The following is a 20895-nucleotide window of genomic DNA, read 5'->3' on the forward strand; positions in this document are numbered from 1 at the left end:
CCCCCTCCTCTCCTCCTACCCTCCTCCTCTCTTGGTTTTTTTAAAGTCCTGTCAAACAAGATTGTTTATAGCTCTTGAACACTAAAGGCTGCTGTTTCATGGCTCTATCAAATTATTCATGCTCTGTGTTGCCGTGGTTTAGCTGTGCCATTCTCTGTAAGGCCTTTACTGACTTCTTAGGTAGCAATTGTTTTACCACCATACCTAGTACCTCTAACATAGTATGAAAATGACTTCAAAAACTTAGTTATTTGTGTATCTCTGCCCAATAGACTGAAAACATTCAGATGATTGGTTATTTATCTTCACATCTTCAGAACTTATACAGGACCAAGTATATGAAAGGTGCTCAGCAAACATTTAATAAATGAATGAAGTTTTTCCTCCAGCAGAAATAAAGGAATGTGACCTATTCTAAGCCATTAGAACCCTAAGTCAACATGTGACCTGTTAACTGTTCTCAGTATAGTTAGTGGTCTTATGTAGAGAGTTTCTCTATATTAATTGCTGCAAGTATAAGGTCCAGTGTTAGTTTCCTAGCTATTGATTATTTATTGTTGAGTCTTAATTCTTCACATTGACAATAAAAATTTTTAATTCTAGAATTTTAATGAATTTTTTTGTGAGTGGTGGTTATATTTTGGGGGCGTATTATCTGTATGGTCAGCTGATACTGATGTGTTGTTTGCGTATTTAGGGGTTTCTTTTGCGGGACAGAGGATCAGACATTGAGAGTTTGGACAAACTCATGAAAACCAAAAACATACCTGAAGCTCACCAAGATGCATTTAAAACTGGTTTTGCAGAGGGTTTTCTGAAAGCTCAAGCACTGACACAAAAAACCAATGGTGAGTTGATTTGACAGCATCCATATTTAGGGAAGAATATCTGAAAGAAAGTTATAGTCCTGCCTTTAAGTGATTATAATAACTTTTCTAACAGTTTCCCAGCATTTTATTGGTTATATTTCATTATATTTGTATCTTAAGCTGTGGTGTAGAAGTGGGAATATCTGCTGGCACTTTTCACTTTCTGAAGTGAGAAGCCAAAGTCAGCGATAGAAGCATGAGTGGCTTCGTGAAGTTGTTGGTAACAGGTGCTGAAAGGCAGTCATGGAGATTATGCAAAACATGCCAGGCTCCAATATTGCATGTGGTGAAACGTGATTACCATCAGTAACCTAATATTTGCATTTCATTGAGCTGTCATTTCTCATTGATATAATTTGATTTAAGGCTTTTTCTTTTTTCTCCAGATTCTCTAAGAAGAACTCGCCTGATTGTCTTTATTCTGCTGGTAGTTGGCATTTATGGACTCTTAAAAAACCCATTTTTATCTGGTAGGGGCTCTTTATATTTATCTGACTTTTTTTTTTTTTGTCTTTTATATACTCATTTCTTTTTCATAGTTAGTCTATCTAAGACTTAGAGATAAGAAAACATTAAAGTTTATAGTTCCAGGGTCTAGGTCTTTCATTCCTAAGTCAAGACTTCTCAGATTGGGTCACTTTAAGATTGTTTTTTGCATTGAAATTAAAGTTCCAAGGATTATGTTAGAGTGCAGGTGTTAGATCTACTTCTGGTAGTGGTTAGTTCCCCAGGTTTTTAGAAAATGATACATATCCAGTAAAATTTTAAAAACATGTAGAAGAATTTTATAATAGCAATACAAAGTGACAAAGACAATAATAAATTGAATTTTGTAAAAATTAACTTATATGGAAAATTACTTTAAATAGAGTCGCAGATTTTCTCAGTTTGCAAGTCTAAAATGAAGTAATAATGTCAGGTTTAAGCGGTTCCAATTGCTTTTTCAACTATCATTCAGTTTTTACCCCGTTTTCTCCTTTCTTGATGATGGATTACCTTGAGAGAAAAAAACTGATTTACAATTAAGAACATTGGTTGACCTGTATAAGGAATCATTCCCAGAACTTGCATGTAGCCCCAGTTATTTTAAAACTTGTTAGTGGCATCAAACGTGAGATGAGGTTTTAACATCTAGGAATAGCCTTTTTATATCTAGATCTGCCTTCTCTTGTCTCCTTTTTTTCAAAAAAAAAAAAACAATATAGGGATGATAGGTGATATCAGCAGGGTGGTGGAGGGGTGGGATGAGCTCTGATGATTATTCCTTTGTGTTTCTTAATTATGTACAATGGAGTTTGAGAACCATTGGTTTAAATTTTTGGGTTTTTTTTTTTTTTTTTTTTTGGTTTTTGCGGTACGCGGGCCTCTCACTGCTGTGGCCTCTCCCGCTGCGGAGCACAGGCTCCGGACGCGCAGGCCCAGCGGCCATGGCCCACGGGCCCAGCCGCTCCGCGGCATGTGGGATCTTCCCGGACCGGGGCACGAACCCGCGTCCCCTGCATCGGCAGGCGGACTGTCAACCACTGCGCCACCAGGGAAGCCCTAAATTTTTATTATTTGATATAAGAAGAGGAAAATTCTTAGTTTTAATTGGAAAGGCAAAGATGTCATTTTATTATGAATCATTTATTCCTTGAACACCATCTCAAAATCCAGAAGACCTAATATCTACTCCTCACACTGATTAAATATATGTGAACTTAGATATTTAATTTTTCTGGGCTTTCTTGCATATGAAAAATAAGGTAGTTAGAATTTTATGAATCTATCAAATACGTAAACATTTGTTTTTGTCCCTTTAGTCCGCTTCCGGACAACAACGGGGCTTGATTCTGCCGTAGATCCTGTGCAGATGAAAAATGTTACCTTTGAACATGTTAAAGGAGTAAGTTAAAAAGTTTACCTTGATCTCCTCAAACATTATCTTAATTGTATTTTATTATTCTAAAAGTTGAAATAATAGAAAATATATATATTGGTCTCTGCCCCATGTTACTGGCACAGAGGTCCTAAAACCCTTGTTGTAATTTCCGAAGTGCTAAGAGCACCAGGAGCATCTTTTGTTTTATTGTTTGGTCTTTGACTCCGGTTCCTGACACAGGGCTTCTGAGTCCCTTATAATTTCCTGGGTGATAGCAGTGTCCTTTGTTCTTTTTTTTTTTCCACCTGAGCCACACTGCACGCAGCTTGCCAGATCTTAGTTTCCCAACCAGGGATTGAACCCGGGCCCACGGCAGTGAAAACTCGGAGTCCTAACCACTGGACCACCAGGGAATTCCTGCAGTGTCTTTTGTTCCAATGAGGTGGCTCTGGGTGGGCGCCTGGATGGGGGCCGGTCACCAGAAGGACCCAGCCATGATTAGGGTCTTAGAACTTTCACCTCCACTCTGTTCTCCAGAGAGGGGAGAGGGGCTGGAAAGGAAGTTAATAATTGATCATGTCTGTGTGAGGAAACTCCCATAAAAATCCCAACAGGTCTGGGTTCAGGGAGCTTTCAGTTGGTGAACACGTGGAGGCGTGAGGAGAGTAGCGTTTTCAGAGAGGACGTGGAGGGGCCTGTGCCTCTTTCTATGTCCCTTGCCCTACCTGTCTCTTCCTTCTGGCTGTTCTGAGTTATATGGTTTCATAATAAACCAGTAGTCTAGCACCTAAACTGGTTTCCTGAGTTCTCTGAGCTGCTCTAGCAAATTAATCAAACACAAGGAGGGGTTGTGGGAACCTCCAATTTATAGCCAATTGGTAGAAGCAGAGAGACAACCTAGATTTGGGATTGGCATCTGAGGTGTTTGTGTGTGTGGTGCTAAGTCTTGTGGGACTTCGGCCCAAAGATGTGTTTCACGTTCACCCCTTCCCAGGTACTTTCCTTTTAACACTGCCCAATGTACTTGAGCTTTCTCACTGAGAGTTATTTAAAGTTGTGTAATGTGAGGTTGCAGGTTGGCTGCAAATGTGTTATTACGCCAGTGTAATTTAAAATAAATAAATATGTGAAAGTACACACGCAGAGGCTTTTTTTTTTTTTTTTTTGCGGTACGCGGGCCTCTCACTGTTGTGGCCTCTCTCGTTGAGGAGCACAGGCTCCGGAAGCGCAGGCTCAGCAGCCATGGCTCACGGGCCCAGCCGCTCCGCAGCATGTGGGATCTTCCCGGACCGGGGCACGAACCCGTGTCCCCTGCATTGGCAGGCGGACTCTCAACCAGTGCGCCACCACGGAAGCCCTGCAGAGGCATTTTTAATTTACACTGGTAGCCAACATTTTTAAATTGAAGTTTCACCCACAAAAAGATTTCTGGGTTGTTTGTTCATTTGTTTTTTGAACATTGAAGCCTGGAGCGCTAGGCCTGTATTCTTTGGCAGAGCCATGTTGTGGTTGTCTTTAAAGGGACTGTTGCTTTCCAGTTCAGCACATTGCCACCACTATTGTTTTACATCTGGCCTTCTGCACTCATTGATTGATACTGTTTTGCCACTAGGAATTTGCATTTGTGACTTCTGGTTATATGCTGAGTAGTAAAATGGCTCACCATTTCTGATAGGCAGCTTTCTTAACCTTACGTCAGAGTTTTAAAGTTGAACTAGTATTCTGATTGCCATTTTTGTTGGCCAGATGGGGCTTTATTTTTGCTAGAGATCTCAATTCTGCAATATTTTATATTTTGGAGATTAAATCTTTTAAATTTTTTTTACCACAGCCATTTATAAAACAATATTAGTACACTATAGCTTAATTTTTGTCACTGTTCTTTGGCATCTGTCAGGAACTAAATCGTTTATAATCTAGTAGTAGTTCCTTGTAATGAAAATGATCTCATAACTAATCACAAATTAATGTTATAACTTAAACACAGACTCCCTTATCATTAATATATAGTAAGACCACATAATTTGCCATTGAAGCTTATAACCAGGTCCAAAAAAGTTTTGGATTTGAAACTTACTAGGTGACTCTTTATATTAAATGCCACTGACACATTTAACGAGAATTTTGAATATAACAGTTCTTTTTAACCAAAGGAAGCAGTTAAAAAGGGTTTTTGTTGGGATATATAAGGAGACTTCATATAACTGGCATCGAGGGTCGGGAGAAAACTCTGAGTATTTCTAAAGGGGCCTTTTTGTATACTTTCACTGAAACAAGAAGCTAAGTTAATTTAATCTGCAGTTAAATTTATGATATTCAAAGAGGGTATCTTGGTAATATAATAATTATTTGGTAAATTGTATCACTTTAGGTGGAGGAAGCTAAACAAGAATTACAAGAAGTTGTTGAATTCTTGAAAAATCCACAAAAATTTACTGTTCTTGGAGGTAAACTTCCGAAAGGTAAGATATCTTCCCTTTCACGTAACTTGACAAAATATGTAATATGTCACTAGTTTAACTTTTATCAAATTTGACTGATCAAAGTTTAATTCTTAATTGCTATTTTACAAATAAGTGCTCATTCTGAACATACTGTTCTGTAATCTTTTTTTTTGGTAATTTAAAATTTTGTTATAATTTCAAATTTTAAGTAAATTGCAACAATAAATAGTACAAAGAACTCCCTCCATACTTTTAACTCATGAGACTCAGAATTTTTTTAACGTTTTGTTCTATTTGCTCATTCCTTTCTTTACATAACATGTATTTTTTAAACCATTTGCAAGTAAATTATAGATGTCGTGCTCCTTTGCCCCTAAATACTCATTGTGTGTTTCCTAAGAATTATGGATATTCTCTTTACACCACTTCAGTACAGTTATTAAAATCAGGAAATTTAACATAGATCCAAAACTATTATCTAATTCAAAGTCATATTCAAATTTCAACATTTGTCCCATTATGTAAACAGTATTTAAATGATACAGGAGAATTAGTTAAGGAGCAGATCCTGAAGTGAATCGTTAGTAGAGACAAATACGTTTTGGCTGTGTTTCAAAATATCGGTCATTGATGTGCCTTCAACTGCAAAGCTATATAAATTAATAATTATTTGTTATAAGTTCATGTCAGGCTTTGTTTCTCATTTTTAATTTGAACCATTCTCGTTTATTTTTCCTTTTAGGAATTCTTTTAGTTGGACCACCAGGGACGGGAAAGACACTTCTTGCCCGAGCTGTGGCCGGAGAAGCTGACGTTCCTTTTTATTATGCTTCTGGATCAGAATTTGATGAGATGTTTGTGGGTGTGGGAGCCAGCCGTATAAGAAATCTTTTTAGTAGGTTTTAACATATCTTTCATACAGTACTACTTTCTCGTAACTTTAGGGGAAGAGGGTTTCTTACCCTTTCTTCGCTACCTGTTTCTGCTTGATGTAGTTGGCTGACGTAGCCGTTGTAGGGTTCTGGTTTCAGGTCACTTAGTGTGTGAGCTACAATAGGACTGTCCTTTGTGTTTCCCCCCAGTTAGTCGGAAGAGCTAGTGGAAGTGCTGGATTGCTGGGTGAGGCTGGGGGCTATTGAAACGCGGGGGTTTTGTTTGTTTTGTTTTGGGGGTTTTGGGGGTGTGTTTTGTTTTCACCTTATTTATCAATTCTTTGTTTTTTCTTTTCTTTATTAAGCTGGTTGCATAAAAGATATACATTCTCACACTGACAATTCTTGTCATGAACAAAAGCAACAAAAATAAGGCGATAGTAAGATGTGCTTCACATATAAACAATCAGGCGGTAGTAGGAAATCTGGCCCTGTACAACAAAAATTTAGGTAGTAAAATGTGAATAAGCCCTGTATTCAGAAGATACCCAAATGTGTGAGCAAAGACAGCACACCGATAATAGAACCCACTTAGGTTCCTTGTTTATTACGCATAATTCCTTAATTATCCATTTGTGAAATAAGAATAAACATTAAGAAGCATGGGATCCAAATTGCATTCATTTTCACAATAGCAATACTAAACTCAAAATAGCAACTTCATTGAATATAAATGTTAAATGTTTCAAAAGTAAAAGACAATCTTAATTTCTTGTAATCCTATGAATAGAGTCTGCAAAAAATGGTAGATTATTTTACTCTACTTACAAGGAGACTAGGCCTCAGCCTGCACTGAAGGAGTATGAGCAACAAACGACAGCAAACAAATATCATTAGGAGTAATGCCCGTACATATCAAAATATCTTGGTGAACCACATTCTACTTATATAGCCAATCTATTAAATAACCAGCATAATGGAAGCTTATGCCTCATGCAAGAGAATTACTAAATTAACTATATATCTATTAGAAATTTCTAAACCCCACTCCCAAAACAATTTTAGTACACCTATCAAGTACTGTAGGTCATTTAGAAAAACAGAAATAAAACATACACACAGGGCCTCCCTGGTGGCGCAGTGGTTGAGAGTCCGCCTGCCGATGCAGGGGATGCGGGTTCGTGCCCCGGTCTGGGAGGATCCCATATGCCGCGGAGCGGCTGGGCCCGTGAGCCACGGCCGCTGGGCCGGCGCGTCCGGAGCCTGTGCTCCGCAACGGGAGAGGCCACAACAGTGAGAGGCCCGCATACCGCAAAAAGAAAAAAAAAAAAAAAAACAAAAAAAACATACACACAGCCTTTGTATTAAAAATTTTCATAACCTATAAACAATGTTCAGATATAAACTGTGAACTAAATGTTTTTTCTAAATATGATTTATGTAATCAAGACTTTCTTAAACAAAGACAGGTCTTAGGAATATGATCTGTACAAACTTACAGTAGTGTATATTCCAATAGAGATTTTCTTCCTATTATGATATAACAATATAACTCTTTTCTGAGTGAAGATATATGTTAAGGCTTAAGGTCTAAACACTTTGGAAGGCAAACAACTTAGTGAAGAAATTACAGTTCATTTAAAAATGTGTATCATCTCATAATAGGCCCCAGAATTTTCGAATTCACATGTGAGAATACATTTACATGTTAAATTTCTAGGAAAGGCACAAGCTTTATGTAAAAAAGCAGCAAAATTTTAAACGCACCAATTTATTGAAAAAGCCGTTACTTTTATTAGAAACAAAAAATGCTTCTCAAGATGTTGGCAGCAAGTCATAGTATAGACGTCTGTTTCAAACAGTGTGCTTCTCTCTTCAATTATAAATTATATTCCAGTTGGAGAAGGAATACCTCCTTGGCTATGGGAAGTAGAAGTATTTGAGGGACTGTGTAAGCTGGTCTCCTTGTACACAAACCATGCATTTCCTCCCCAAAGTATCATATTCAGAAAGCCAAAGATCACAGATACATTTAGGGATCCCATAGTAGTCACAGAGCCAAAATGACATATCACTCCTTGTTGATTACAAGGCAGAAGTTCCTGGACAATATTGCGACCAGTAGCTGTTTCAATATCTGTAAGAGCTTTAGCCCAGGCTGAAGTGCTCACCAACCACAAAAAAGTGGCAACAAGAGTAACAACAAAATCAACCATGGGAAGTTTTCGACTATCACAATACAGGTTCGTGTAACCAACATAGAGTAGCGATGCAGTACAGGAAGACAAAGACTGCAAAAGTAACATAGAACTGTGCAGAAGAAGAGTAATCTCCGATAAGGACGTGAATTTTCCAATCTACATCACACATATTTACACCTTGAGGTGCCTGAAATGATGCTTCATTCAACCTGAATTGATAACCAAAAGTAGCTGTAATCGTTTTATTGTCAGAAACTTCAGGATGACAAGCCACTTGAATTTCTGTTTTGCCCTTAAAACCTCCATAGGTGGCAAAAGCAAAGATAGAAGCAGTCCACTTGAGGACCTTGATGAAGCCGAGTGGCTCCTTTAGCGGGTTGAGGTTGAGCTGGAAGGAGGACATCCTCTGAGGGAAGGAGGGAAAGGAGTCAGGACGGTGGGGCGGAGGAGGAGGGGGACCGAAGAGACAGCTGCCCGGCCGTGAGAAAGGGCAAGCGGGGCGGGCCTATCAAGTTTTTAGTATGTATTTAAAAAGTATTTGCCTCAAATCTGATTGTATATGGTTTGTACAGCTAGGAAGAATGAATACTCAATGGTATAATTTTTTTTTTCTTCTGAGGCTACTGTTCTTAAATCAGTTAAGAAGGACCTCCTTTTATGTATTTTCTCCCTACTGAATGTCTTTATTTGGCTTTTTAACTGTCTTAAAAGTTGTTAAATATTTATGCAATTTTATTTTAAAAGTGTTGATTTTATTAAACTTATTTGAATCTTTTCTGTCTTCTTAGGGGAAGCAAAAGCAAATGCCCCGTGTGTTATATTTATTGATGAATTAGATTCTGTTGGTGGGAAGCGAATTGAATCTCCAATGCATCCATATTCACGGCAGACCATAAATCAACTTCTTGCTGAAATGGATGGGTAATTGAATCTTCCTCTGTCTTTAGAATTTGGTGATATATTTGGTAGCATACTAGAGATAGGAAAAATTCATGTTTATAGGCAACAGAGTAGTCCCTCGTCCAAGAAGTAAAGACAAGCTATTTTGACTATTGTATTGTTTTTACTAATGGGATCATTGATAATTGTTATATCAACTTCTCTTAAATTAAAAAATAGATTTTTCATTTACTGTAGCATGGCAGGAAAGCAGTGATTCCAGCTGAAAGTAGTAGTCTCTTTGGAGATGTAAAGGGAGAATACCCTTATCCCTACACTGTTTGTGACTAGCTTTGAGTGTTGCTGTAGATCAAAAAAATGTTTCTTAAAGTCATATAAGACATTCTGGAAGTCTAGGAGCAAATAATTTGAATTGGTAAACTTGAAAATATTTTTCAAAAATTAGTCGGGGACTCAAGCTTTTTGTGTCAGGTCATCTCTTCCTAACTAGAAAAATTATTATGAAGGTATGTAACCACAGATGACTTGGTGATTTATTATTAACACTTTTATTGAAGTGCCCTGGCATTTTAAGAAACAATTAGAGATGCCTTATCATTTTGGGCATTAAAAAGATCAATCCCTTTTCTTTGCTGTTAGTAAGATTAACGATAAACAGTTCTGCATAGAACATTTCTACATGTGTGCTGTTTTAATTTTCAATGAAAAGGTCCTTTTTTTTTAATAATAGTTTTAAACCCAACGAAGGAGTTATCATCATAGGAGCCACAAACTTCCCAGAGGCATTAGATAAGTAAGTATTAAAATTTTTGTGATATATTCTAGAATAGTGATGAACTTTAAAAATATTGTGCTAAGTGAAGGAAACCCATCACAAAACATCACATATTATATGATTGCTTTTATATGAAATGTCTAGAATAAGCAGATCCATAGCAACAGAAAGTAATTTAGTGGTTGCCAGAGGTTAGGGAAAATGGGGAATAACTGCCAGTAGATTTGGGGTTTCTTTCAGCTGGAGAAGAGAGGGAGGGGGTAAAAATTCTCTAAAATTAGATTGTGGTGATGGTTGGGCAACTCTGAATATATTAAAAACCACTGGGTTATGCTACCAAATGTAAAATAGATAGCTAGTGGGAAGCAGCGGCACAGCACAGGGAGATCAGCTCGGTGCTTTGTGACTACCTAGAGGGGTGGGATAGGGAGGGTGGCAGGGAGGGAGACGCAAGAGGGAGGGGATATGGGGATATATGTATATGTATAACTGATTCACTTTGTTATACAGCAGAAAATAACACAACATTGTAAAGCAAATTATACTCCAATAATGATGTTAAAAAAAAAAACAACACTGGGTTTTCGACTTCAAATTCTATGATATGAAAATTGTATCTCAGTAAAGCTGCTAAAAGAATCTTCTCACAACTTAAACATCACAAAGCTTTTGGGTGGGGGGTAGAGAGGATTTTTAGAATAAAATTGACTATAGTTTAAATTTTTTATTGGTTTTATTATATAGAAGTTATTCATACTTTCATTTGATCTAATAGTTGGTTCTTGCCTAAGACTCTAGTTTAACATTTTGTACTTAATAGCAGTAAGATGGATGTGTAGCTCTCATAATAGATTGCTGTAGAATTATTTGTTCCTGGACTGGCTGACTTGCATGTCTTTGTCTCTGAAGGGTTGTATGCTATCTAGATGCACACATTTATCTATATGAACCTTTGTTCTGCCTTCTGGTTATTGAAACTGTTCTTTGAGCCACGTTTTATAAGGAACTAATCTGAATATTTATGTTCAAAATAAATATTGGTTGCCATTGTCTTTCCATCTTCTCTTTAGGATGTCAGTCCTGTTTAACTTGACCTTCAGCACGGTCAGCTTATTAATTTATATTTTCTTTTTGTATTCTCCCTTTAGCGCCTTAATACGTCCTGGTCGTTTTGACATGCAGGTTACAGTTCCCAGGCCAGATGTAAAAGGTCGAACAGAAATCTTGAAGTGGTATCTCAATAAAATAAAGTTTGATCAGTGTAAGTCTTAATTCGATGATACATTATCTCCATAAAATGGTAATATATCAATCCACCCTGTTTGTGGTCCTTACTCAGGATGTCTTAAAAGACAAATTCCTTTAAATGTCTATTTTTCTCTCCTCTTGTTTGTCCATAAAGTCCATTTCTCAGTTAATGTGTGTCCAGAGATTCTGTCATTTTGAATCCCGATTCTAAAGAAAGTTTTCTTTTGAGTACTTAGATAATGCTTGATGAAATCTATGTATAAATGTTTCTTTAGATGAATGTAAAATATAAAATAATATAAAAAGCACCTGTATATTATGAGCATAGTACCTCATGATATAGTCACTTTGGGGCCAAAAGAGGGGAAGCAAACTATAAAACAAAACACATGGAAATATTATGTAACTACCTGAGTAATAAAAGCAGCTATTAAAGCTGCAGTATTTTCAAAGATATCTGAATCAATTCTTAAAACCAAGTATGTTTCCGATAATAAGGGGGGCTTTTATGTCCAAAGTAATTTCAAGATGAAATTCTGAAAACAAAATGTCTATGAATGTGCTTTTTCAGTTTGTGGTTAGGCCATAATTAAAGGTTTGTAAATCGTTATCTGGCAACTCTACCTTTCTTTGTTTATCACAAAGTTATTTAAATATAAGAACTTTTGTGATTTGTCCCAATGACAATTTTAATGGTGTGTTTAATAGCAGTTTTGGCTTTTTCCCCTTAGAATTCAGTGAAGTAAGCTTTTGTAAAATTACAGTTCATGATGGCTATCTTCTTTTTTCTTTTGCAATGTGAGTTCTTTATGAAGAGCTTTTTATTAGCTCTTCTGAAATTTTAATATTGTGTCCTGTCTGCATATAGCTGTTGATCCAGAAATCATAGCTCGAGGTACTGTTGGCTTTTCTGGAGCAGAGTTGGAGAATCTTGTGAACCAAGCTGCTTTAAAGGCAGCTGTTGATGGAAAAGAAATGGTTACCATGAAGGAACTAGAGTTTTCCAAAGATAAAATCCTAATGGGTAGGTTTTCTTTTTTTTCCCCTGTTCATTATGTTAGAGAAAAAATTCTTTTTTTTTTAAATTGCCACTTGGTAATTTTTGGTTTGGTGGTAATTCACTCTTTTTTTTTTAATTTTTATTTATTTATTTATTGGCTGCATTGGGTCTTCGTTGCTGCATGCGGGCTTTCTCTAGTTGCGGCGAGCAGGGGCTACTCTTCACTGCGGTGCATGGGCTTCTCATTGCGGTGGCTTCTCTTCTTGTGGGTGCGTGGTGCTTCAGTAGTTGTGGCTTATGGGCTCTAGAACTCAGGCTCAGTAGCTGTGGCGCATGGGCTTAGTTGCTCCGCGGCATATGGAGTCTTCTTGGACCAGAGCTCGAACCCGTGTCCCCTGCATTGGCAGGCGGATTCTTAACCACTGCGCCACCAGGGAAGTCCGAGAAAAAACTCTTAATTTTGAGAGAAAGTTTATAAAAAAGAAAGATGTAGAAACATGCAAATATATACTCTAACAGAGCAACACAGTTTGGCCTGTTACAGAACAAATATATTATAACTTATATTACGCTCTTTGGGGGGCATGAGTGCCCATGTCTTTCCTCTTGTCTGATATTGCTGATAAAAGAATAGTTAATTTTACTGTTTTTCAGTATTTAATTTTTATTTTAAATCTTGAATTGCCTTCAAAACAGGTTAGTTGTGATGTTCCTGTTAAATTAGAAGTTTATTTTCTAGAAATAGAATAAAGCTTTTCCTTTTGATATAAGGATTAAGATAATAGTTTTTACAGTTTGGTTTTCAGTTGACAAATTATGGTTTACATGGGTTGTAGAGTGGAATCTACTCATTTTTTAAACTTTCACACTTTTAAAATATTTATTAATGATATTAAATCATATGACTCTAAGAATGACTTTGAGGCAAAGGAGCTTCACTCATTTAAATATACCTTCCTAATGGAGTATTTTACTTAAGTAAATTTTTATTCTTAGGGCCTGAGCGTAGAAGTGTGGAAATTGATAACAAAAACAAAACAATCACAGCGTATCATGAATCTGGTCACGCTATTATTGCATATTACACTAAAGATGCTATGCCTATCAACAAAGCTACAATCATGCCACGAGGGCCAACACTTGGACATGTGAGTATCTTTAGTTTTTCTTTTCTTTCAAATAGTGCTCCCCAGGAGCTTATGTAGAAAATTGCTGATGAAAACATTTCAAAAGAAAATTCAGCTACTTCCTAGGTGTGTTGATACCTTCTTCTTTAACTTCCTCAACTGTCTTGAAATCAGACATACTTGTGAAATTTACCTGCTAATAAAGGATATCCTTAATATTTCAGATAATATATTTACATTATGAAATGTAATTCAGGAATGACAGCAAAATATAATTCTTAAATATGTAGTTGCTCTTTTCCCCTCGAAAGAAATTATGTATCATAGTGACTGGTTCAATAGTTTTTCTGAGTTTTTTCTCATTGAGTACAAGTTTCATTTTCATATCTTTCTAATTATAGACGTTTTATTTTTATTTATTTATTTTTTAAAATTTTATTTTTGGCTGCATTGGGTCTTCTTTGCTGCACACGGGCTTTCTCTAGTTGAAGCGAGAGGGGGCTGCTCTTCATTGCGGTGCGTGGGCTTCTCATTGCGGTGGCTTCTCTTGTTGCAGAGCACAGGCTCTAGGCGTGCGGGCATCAGTAGTTGTGGTACATGGGCTCAGTGGTTGTGGCTTGCAGGCTCTAGAGCACGGGCCCAGTAGTTGTGGCGCACAGGCTGAGTTGCTCCGCGGCATGTGGGATCTTCCCAGACCAGAGCTCGAACCGTGTCCCCTGCATTGGCAGGCAGATTCTTAACCACTGCACCACCAGGGACGTCCCTATAGACGTTTTAAACATTTTTGTGCAACGAGGGACAAACAGTTGTATTGCAACATTAACTACTTATTATTTATAAACTGCACTTTTGCTTTCCTTATTTTATACATAGCTGGTTTGGTAATCAATCACCATGACCACCTCTATTAAATGCCGCTGAGCTTTCAGCATCATGGTATTAAGTAAGGTCATGAGAGACAAATGATAATTCAGGTTATTACTATAAGTGTTTCAAAACTGTGTCTGAATTTTTTCTTTGGTTTTCAATTGTCTAGGTGTCCCTGTTGCCTGAAAATGATCGATGGAATGAAACTAGAGCTCAGCTTCTTGCTCAGATGGATGTCAGTATGGGAGGAAGAGTGGCAGAGGAACTTATATTTGGAGCTGATCATATTACAACAGGTTGGCTGTAAAGAATAGCTTTGGTTCAAATTGTGTTTGTTGGTTTAAAGATTTTTTTTTAACTTGAGTTTTATGTATATTTTAAAATTTTAGGTGCTTCCAGTGATTTTGATAATGCAACCCAAATAGCAAAGCGGATGGTCACCAAATTTGGAATGAGTGAAAAGGTAATGGCTAATTTTAATCCTTCCTCATGTATCAAATGTTGATGTGCCAAGTGTCTCTTTGTGAGAGAGGGTTCTCATTATAAATTGATAGATTTTCCCCTGTCTTATTCCAAATGGATTTAACAAAGCTTGCTCTAAACTAAATGTCATTTTCTGAGAAATGTAACATACTCTTTCCATTCCAGATGCTCAAACAGTAAGAGTTATTACTTCATGAATTAACCAAATGATAATATAAATTCTTTAGCTTTTTTTATTCATATGACATCGCAGACCTACTTGTTGAGCTTGCTTACTTTGCCCTTTCCACATACTTCACGTTCCTACATTATCACTGTGGCTCCATAAAGCAATTCCAGTACTCTGTGAATTGTGGATTTCTGGACTAGAATAGCTGCTAAGGTTTTCTAAGAAGGTACTCAGAACGATACTTAGGATTTAAAATTTTCTCTCTTGCTCACACTTTTTAGTATTATACTTTCAGAAGAATAATGAAGTTTTTTGCCCTCAAGGGCATTTTTATATTGTATTTTTTCCTTGCCCCCATGATATTTCTTTTCTTATGTATAGGATAGTACTTCCTCTGTTACATATATTAGTGTTAGAGATTTTTCTGTTGGATTTCTTTCTTTTCATTGATTTTAGCTTGGAGTTATGACCTACAGCGATACAGGGAAACTGAGTCCAGAAACTCAATCTGCTATTGAACAGGAAATCAGAATCCTTCTGAGGGTAATGATCTTTTTTTTTTTTTTAATGTTTATTTATCTATTTAGTCAAAATGTGCCTAAATTTTTGGGTGCTTGCAAAAAAACTAAAGTTCCTCTGTTTTATAAAGTTAATAGGTGCATCGTTGCTGCCGTGATTAAATATGTCATAGACTGGATCTTTGACATAGACTGGAACCCCTGATCATAGACTGGATCTTTATTTTATTCTGGCCATAGGCTAAGAACAATTTATATATATGTATATTTTTTAAAAATAAATTTATTTATTTTATTTTTGGCTGCATTGGGTCTTTGTTGCTGCACGTGGGCTTTCTCTAGTTGCAGCGAGCAGGGGCTGCTCTTCATTGCGGTGGCTTCTCTTGTTGCTGAGCATGGGCTCTAGGGCACGGGCTTCAGTGGCTGTGGTGCGGGGCTTCAGTGGTTGTGGCGCGCGGGCTTAGTTGCTTCGCGGCATGTGGGATCTTCCCGGACCAAGGATCGAACCCGTGTCCCCTGCATTGGCAGGCGGATTCTTAACCACTGTGCCACTAGGGAAGCCCAGAACAATTTACATTGTGATTTAAATATTCAGTTGTACTTTAGCTTATATATTTCTAATACTTTATGTATTTTCTTTAATTTGATTATTTTACTTGGACATGGTTATGTTCAAAATGTCTAGTAATTGTCTTGTGTTTATGACCTGTGCTTCTTGGTGTTGGTAAATTCATTTTTACATTTTCCACCCAATTTTACAAGGACAAAAATATAATTCGCTAGTAAAATATTGGCATAAACATTGTACAGGCAAATATGACACTGCCAGAAAAGAACTGTTATTACTGCCGTTATTCATAAGCTGATAAACTTAATTCAGACTCACCTTTGGAAAGAGAGTTGAAGGATTTAAATGAAAAGTTCAAGGTGGGTTGCAAAAAAAAAATCAAATGTATGGAAGTCAGGGATCACCTCTAATGATACTGTATTACAGTATTGAGAGGTGAGTGTGTTACCAAGTAAAAGAATGGAAATTATATCTTTTCTGGCCATTCTAGATTGAGTAAATTGGTGAAATCTCAAGAGGCAAAAGGAGCAAACTCCCTTTCCTTTTAGCACGTATACCGAAAAGAGTAATAGATTTCTGTGTTCACAGACCTTATTTAGAAAGCAGATGAGTACAGTGTATACTTTTATTTCTTAAGTAGCTTTTTGTTTAAGTAGTCCTCAGTTATCTCTATGATCGATTTGGAGGTTAAAAATGTACCATTTGAAAGTATGAAAGAGTTATCTTTAGGGAACCAAGCTTTTAAATGCGTTTATCTTTCATAACTAGAAGTCAACAGATTTCAGAGTTTTTTTAGGGTGCATAAAGGCTTTTTATCTCATGTAGGGTTTGTGCTTCTCCTAAGGTTTCTGCCTCTTACACATCTGCTTTGTATTTCAGGATTCGTATGAGCGAGCCAAACACATCTTGAAGACTCATGCGAAAGAGCACAAGAATCTAGCAGAAGCTTTACTGACCTATGAGACTTTGGATGCCAAAGAGATTCAGATTGTTCTTGAGGGGAAGAAGTTGGATGCGAGATGACAGCTCTTGATGCATTGTTGGTTTTATTGCAAGACCATAAGTAGCACTGCAGTAGTCGTATTTTGCAACACTTTTCTCCCATTCTTGGTATCACTCAAGGGTGTGAAACACTTTGTCGGTCTTCTGTCACATGTATCTAATTTTGATTACTCTCATGATGGACACCTACTGCAAACAGCAATTTACTAAAGAAAATAAAGAGCTATCAGGATTGAAAACAGCTTGTTTGAGAAATGTCAATCAGTTATTAAGTCGAAAATAAGTAATGATTTTATGGTTGGTTACAGTGCTAGACGTGAATAGAAGTTGTGCCTTTAGCTCTTGGGAAGTATTTTTACTTAGGAAAATAAAATTCTTGAAGGATTCTCTTTATTTCTAGATAGTACCACTTATCTTTGATAAAGAAATGATGCTATTTGGCTATTGGTACATCATATTTCTACATACATCAGTGGAAACTTCATTAAGATGCACTTAATTATGATCTAGATTGACCATATCTAAAGTGTTTTTTTAAAAATCTAAGAGTAGAGAATTGTGAACCTACAGATACAATCGGAATTTAAATGATTATTATAAGCTTTTTAAAATGCAACTTGCATTTTCATGGTCTTTTTTTTTTTTAACATTACTATCACTCTGAAAATGAAGTTTATTTCAGAGCAGCAGTATTTTGTTAAATAAACAAGTAACACACCTCAAATTATGAATAACTATGTAATTATGCTTTGCGTTAAAACCAAAATAAAACCAAAAACCCAGTCCCATTCAGAGTGAACTTTTGAATTATGCTGTGTTAGAAATGGAAAGTTGTGTTTATTTTTCAGTCAGATTTTGTGAATATGAATGTGTTGTTACAGAATTTACAGATGACTTTATTTAACTCAGTAGAAAAATTATTTTAGAGCACATTGTATTGGTTTTACAACCATACTATATTCTTGAAGTGATTTTATTAAAATTACCTAGTTTTCTAGTAACTTTTAAGCTGTATATGGTCTTCGTTGAAGTTGGTAGAGGGAGCTTGCTACATGATATTCTTGCCCTTTATTTGGGTAATTTAAAATTTTGATGTACTTTCAAACTTAGAGAAACATTACCAGAATAATACAAGGAATTCCCATATACCCTTGATTCAGATACACCAGTTATTTTCATTTGCCCGTTTTTTATTGCCCCTGCTTCCTTTCTCCCTTCCTCCTCTCTTCCCTCCCTCCTTCCTTCCCTCCCCTTCTCTCTGTGTTAATATATATCTGAGTATACATGTCTTTGCATGGACACGTTCTCATTTGTCTTGGTAGACTTCTAGAAATTGCTGTGTGATGTGGTGAGTTTCTGTTTAACTTTTTAAGAACCTGATGAACTGTTTTGAAAGTAACTATATAATTTAATGTTCCAACTACCAGTGTATAAAGGTTCCCATTTCTCCATATCTTGTACAGTGTTTCTTATAGTCTTGTCTTTTTGACAAAGCCAATCTAGTGGGTATGAAGTAGAATCTCATTGTGGATTTAATTTACATTTCCCTAGGACTAGTGATTTTGAACATCCTCTGCTAGGCTTTTGGTCATTTGTATATCGTCTTTGGAGAAATGTCTGTTGAAATCCTCCCTCCCCTCTTTGGGTTGTTGTCTTCTGTGTTGTAAGAGATCATATATTCTAAAGACAAGCCCTTTATTATATGGATCTTGTTTTTTGTTTTGTTTTGTTTTGTTTTTGGCGGTACGCGGGCCTCTCACTGTTGTGGCCTCTCCCGTTGCGGAGCACAGGCTCCGGACGCGCAGGCTCAGCGGCCACAGCTCACGGGCCCAGCCGCTCCGCAGCATGTGGGATCTTCCCGGACCGGGGCACGAACCCAGGTCCCCTGCATCAGCAGGTGGACTCTCAACCACTGCGCCACCAGGGAAGCCCGATCTTGTTTTTTTTTTAATCCAGTCTGAAAATCTCTGTTGTTTGAGTGGGGTGTTTAGTTCATTCATATTTAATATTTATGTAGTTGCTTTTACATCTGCCACTTGCTATTTGTTTTCTGTTTTTCTCGTATCTAAAGAGATCCCTGTGTTCCTCTTCTTTTTTTTTTGGCTGCACAGCATGGCTTGTGGGATCTTAGTTCCCCAACAGGAATTGAACCCGGGCCCTTGGCAGTGAGAGCACGGAGTCCTAACCACTGGACTAACAGGAAATTCCCTGTTCCTCCTATTGTGAGTTATGTCTTGGCAGTTGCTCTAGGGATGACAGTACGCATTTATCACTCGTAATCACAGGCTCCTTCAAAATAATACAAGTTTAATTCTGTCAAAATGTAGTAAATTTGTTCCCGTATATCTCCTTTTCTTTCCTTTGTGCTGTTGTTGCCATGTTACATCTGTACGTGTTACAACAACTTAATACAATTATTAACTACTGGTTTATATAATCTTAAGTCCTCTGTCTTTATCTGGGGATGTCTTTATTTTGCCTTTTTTGTTTGTTTGTTTGTTTTGTTTTTTTGCAGTACGCGGGCCTCTCACTGTTGTGGCCTCTCCCGTTGCAGAGCACAGGCTCTGGACGCGCAGGCTCAGCGGCCGTGGCTCACGGGCCTAGCTGCTCCACGGCATGTGGGATCTTCCCGGACCGGGGCACGAACCCACGTCCCCTGCATTGGCAGGTGGACTCTCAACCACTGTACCACCAGGGAAGCACAACAGTTTATTCTTTAATCACTTTGAGTGTGTCGTCCCACAGCCTCTGATTTCCATTATTTTTGGTGAAAAGTCAGCTGTTAATGGTAATTTTGGTCTCCTTTTCCGATAGGTTGTTTTTCACTTGCTGCTTTCAAGAATTTTTTCTTAGTCTTGTCTTTTAACAGTTGGACTATGATGTGTATAAGTGTGGATATCCTTGAGTTTTTCCTACTTGGGATTCGTTGAACCTCTTGGATCTGTAGATTAATGTTTTTCATCAGATTTGAGACGTTTTTGGCAATTACTTCTTCAAATATATTTATTTGCCCTTTCTTTTTCTGGGATTCTCCTTTCACATATGTTGATTTGGTCTCTGAGGCTTTGTTCATTTTTTTCATTGCTTTTCTCCCTCTCCTCTTCAGATTGAATACTTTCTGTTGATTCAGCTTCAAGTTCACTGATTCTTTCTTCTTCTTTCAGCTGAATTTTTCATTTCAGATATTATATTTTTCAGCTCCAAGTTTCTCTCTGGTTCTTTCATATACCTTGTATCTCTTTACTGAGATTCTTCATGCATTGCATCATTTTCATCATAGCTCTCATTAATTCTTTAAACATGAATTCCATTAGTTCTTTGAACATGTTCATAATAGCTGCTTTTAAGTCTTTGCTCATTCTAACATCTGGAGATACTCAGTTCCTATTGAATGCTTTTCTTCCCCAGTAAGGATGCACTTTCTTCTTTCTTTGCTTTGTAATCTTGTTGAATTTCAGATAATGTAGCAATTACTAATTCTGAATTTTTCCCCCGAGGGTTGTTCTTGTTTTATTTAGTAACTTGCCACCAGTAAATTTGTGAAATCTGTCTCCACGGCAGTGTGCAGTCACCGATGTCTCTACTCATTTTTTAAAGTAATAAATCTTGCTTCCTAAGCGTTGCTGCTGGATTGCATAGCTTAGCATATAGCCAAAGACTGGATAGAGGTTGTGTTCAAACCCCATCAGTCAGGCCTCCACTCTGCCAATGGATCTGTGTGGGCTGGCAAGTACATACAGTGTTCAGGTCATTTTCAAGTCTGCTCTGGTCTGAGCTTTCTGATGGGCTTTTTTTGCTTCTCCCTTGTGCATATGTGCAGGCTTTGGCAACCGTGGGTATGTGGGTGGCCTGAACCAGCTTCAGTTTCCGCTTTGCATGCCTGTACATCTGGAGTATATAGAGTGCTTATCAAACCCAGATGGCTGTCTTACCTCCTAGAACTTCCAGTGAAATCCCTAGCTACTCTGTTGTTTGCCCCAAACAGGGCTAC

The 20895-nt window shown here is 37.3% G+C and overlaps 2 protein-coding genes and 1 long non-coding RNA gene across 3 annotated transcripts in view; 1 reads left to right on the plus strand and 2 right to left on the minus strand.

Moving 5' to 3' along the window:
• YME1L1 (YME1 like 1 ATPase) overlaps positions 1–17137 on the plus strand; it is a 34740-nt gene extending 17603 nt beyond the window's left edge. The window contains exons 6-19 of the mRNA XM_082617247.1: positions 698–848; positions 1256–1339; positions 2672–2754; positions 5102–5192; positions 5917–6069; positions 9036–9168; positions 9878–9940; positions 11071–11183; positions 12039–12194; positions 13167–13318; positions 14334–14460; positions 14554–14627; positions 15273–15359; positions 16782–17137. Coding sequence (XP_082473373.1) covers positions 698–848; positions 1256–1339; positions 2672–2754; positions 5102–5192; positions 5917–6069; positions 9036–9168; positions 9878–9940; positions 11071–11183; positions 12039–12194; positions 13167–13318; positions 14334–14460; positions 14554–14627; positions 15273–15359; positions 16782–16925 — 1611 coding nt within the window. The 3' untranslated portion in view covers positions 16926–17137. The remainder of the gene's footprint in view (positions 1–697; positions 849–1255; positions 1340–2671; positions 2755–5101; positions 5193–5916; positions 6070–9035; positions 9169–9877; positions 9941–11070; positions 11184–12038; positions 12195–13166; positions 13319–14333; positions 14461–14553; positions 14628–15272; positions 15360–16781) is intronic.
• LOC309802048 overlaps positions 1–20895 on the minus strand; it is a 42213-nt gene that overhangs the window by 10183 nt on the left and 11135 nt on the right. The window lies entirely within an intron of this gene.
• LOC309802678 (synaptophysin-like protein 1) lies at positions 7220–8954 on the minus strand. Its single transcript, XM_082618435.1, is given in 2 exon segments — positions 7220–8308; positions 8310–8954. Coding segments are annotated over 2 exon segments (717 nt in total). The 5' UTR covers positions 8651–8954; the 3' UTR covers positions 7220–7932.

The sequence above is a fragment of the Mesoplodon mirus genome (assembly GCF_964341445.2).
Source record: "Mesoplodon mirus genome assembly, chromosome: 4".
Lineage (NCBI taxonomy): Eukaryota > Metazoa > Chordata > Mammalia > Artiodactyla > Ziphiidae > Mesoplodon > Mesoplodon mirus.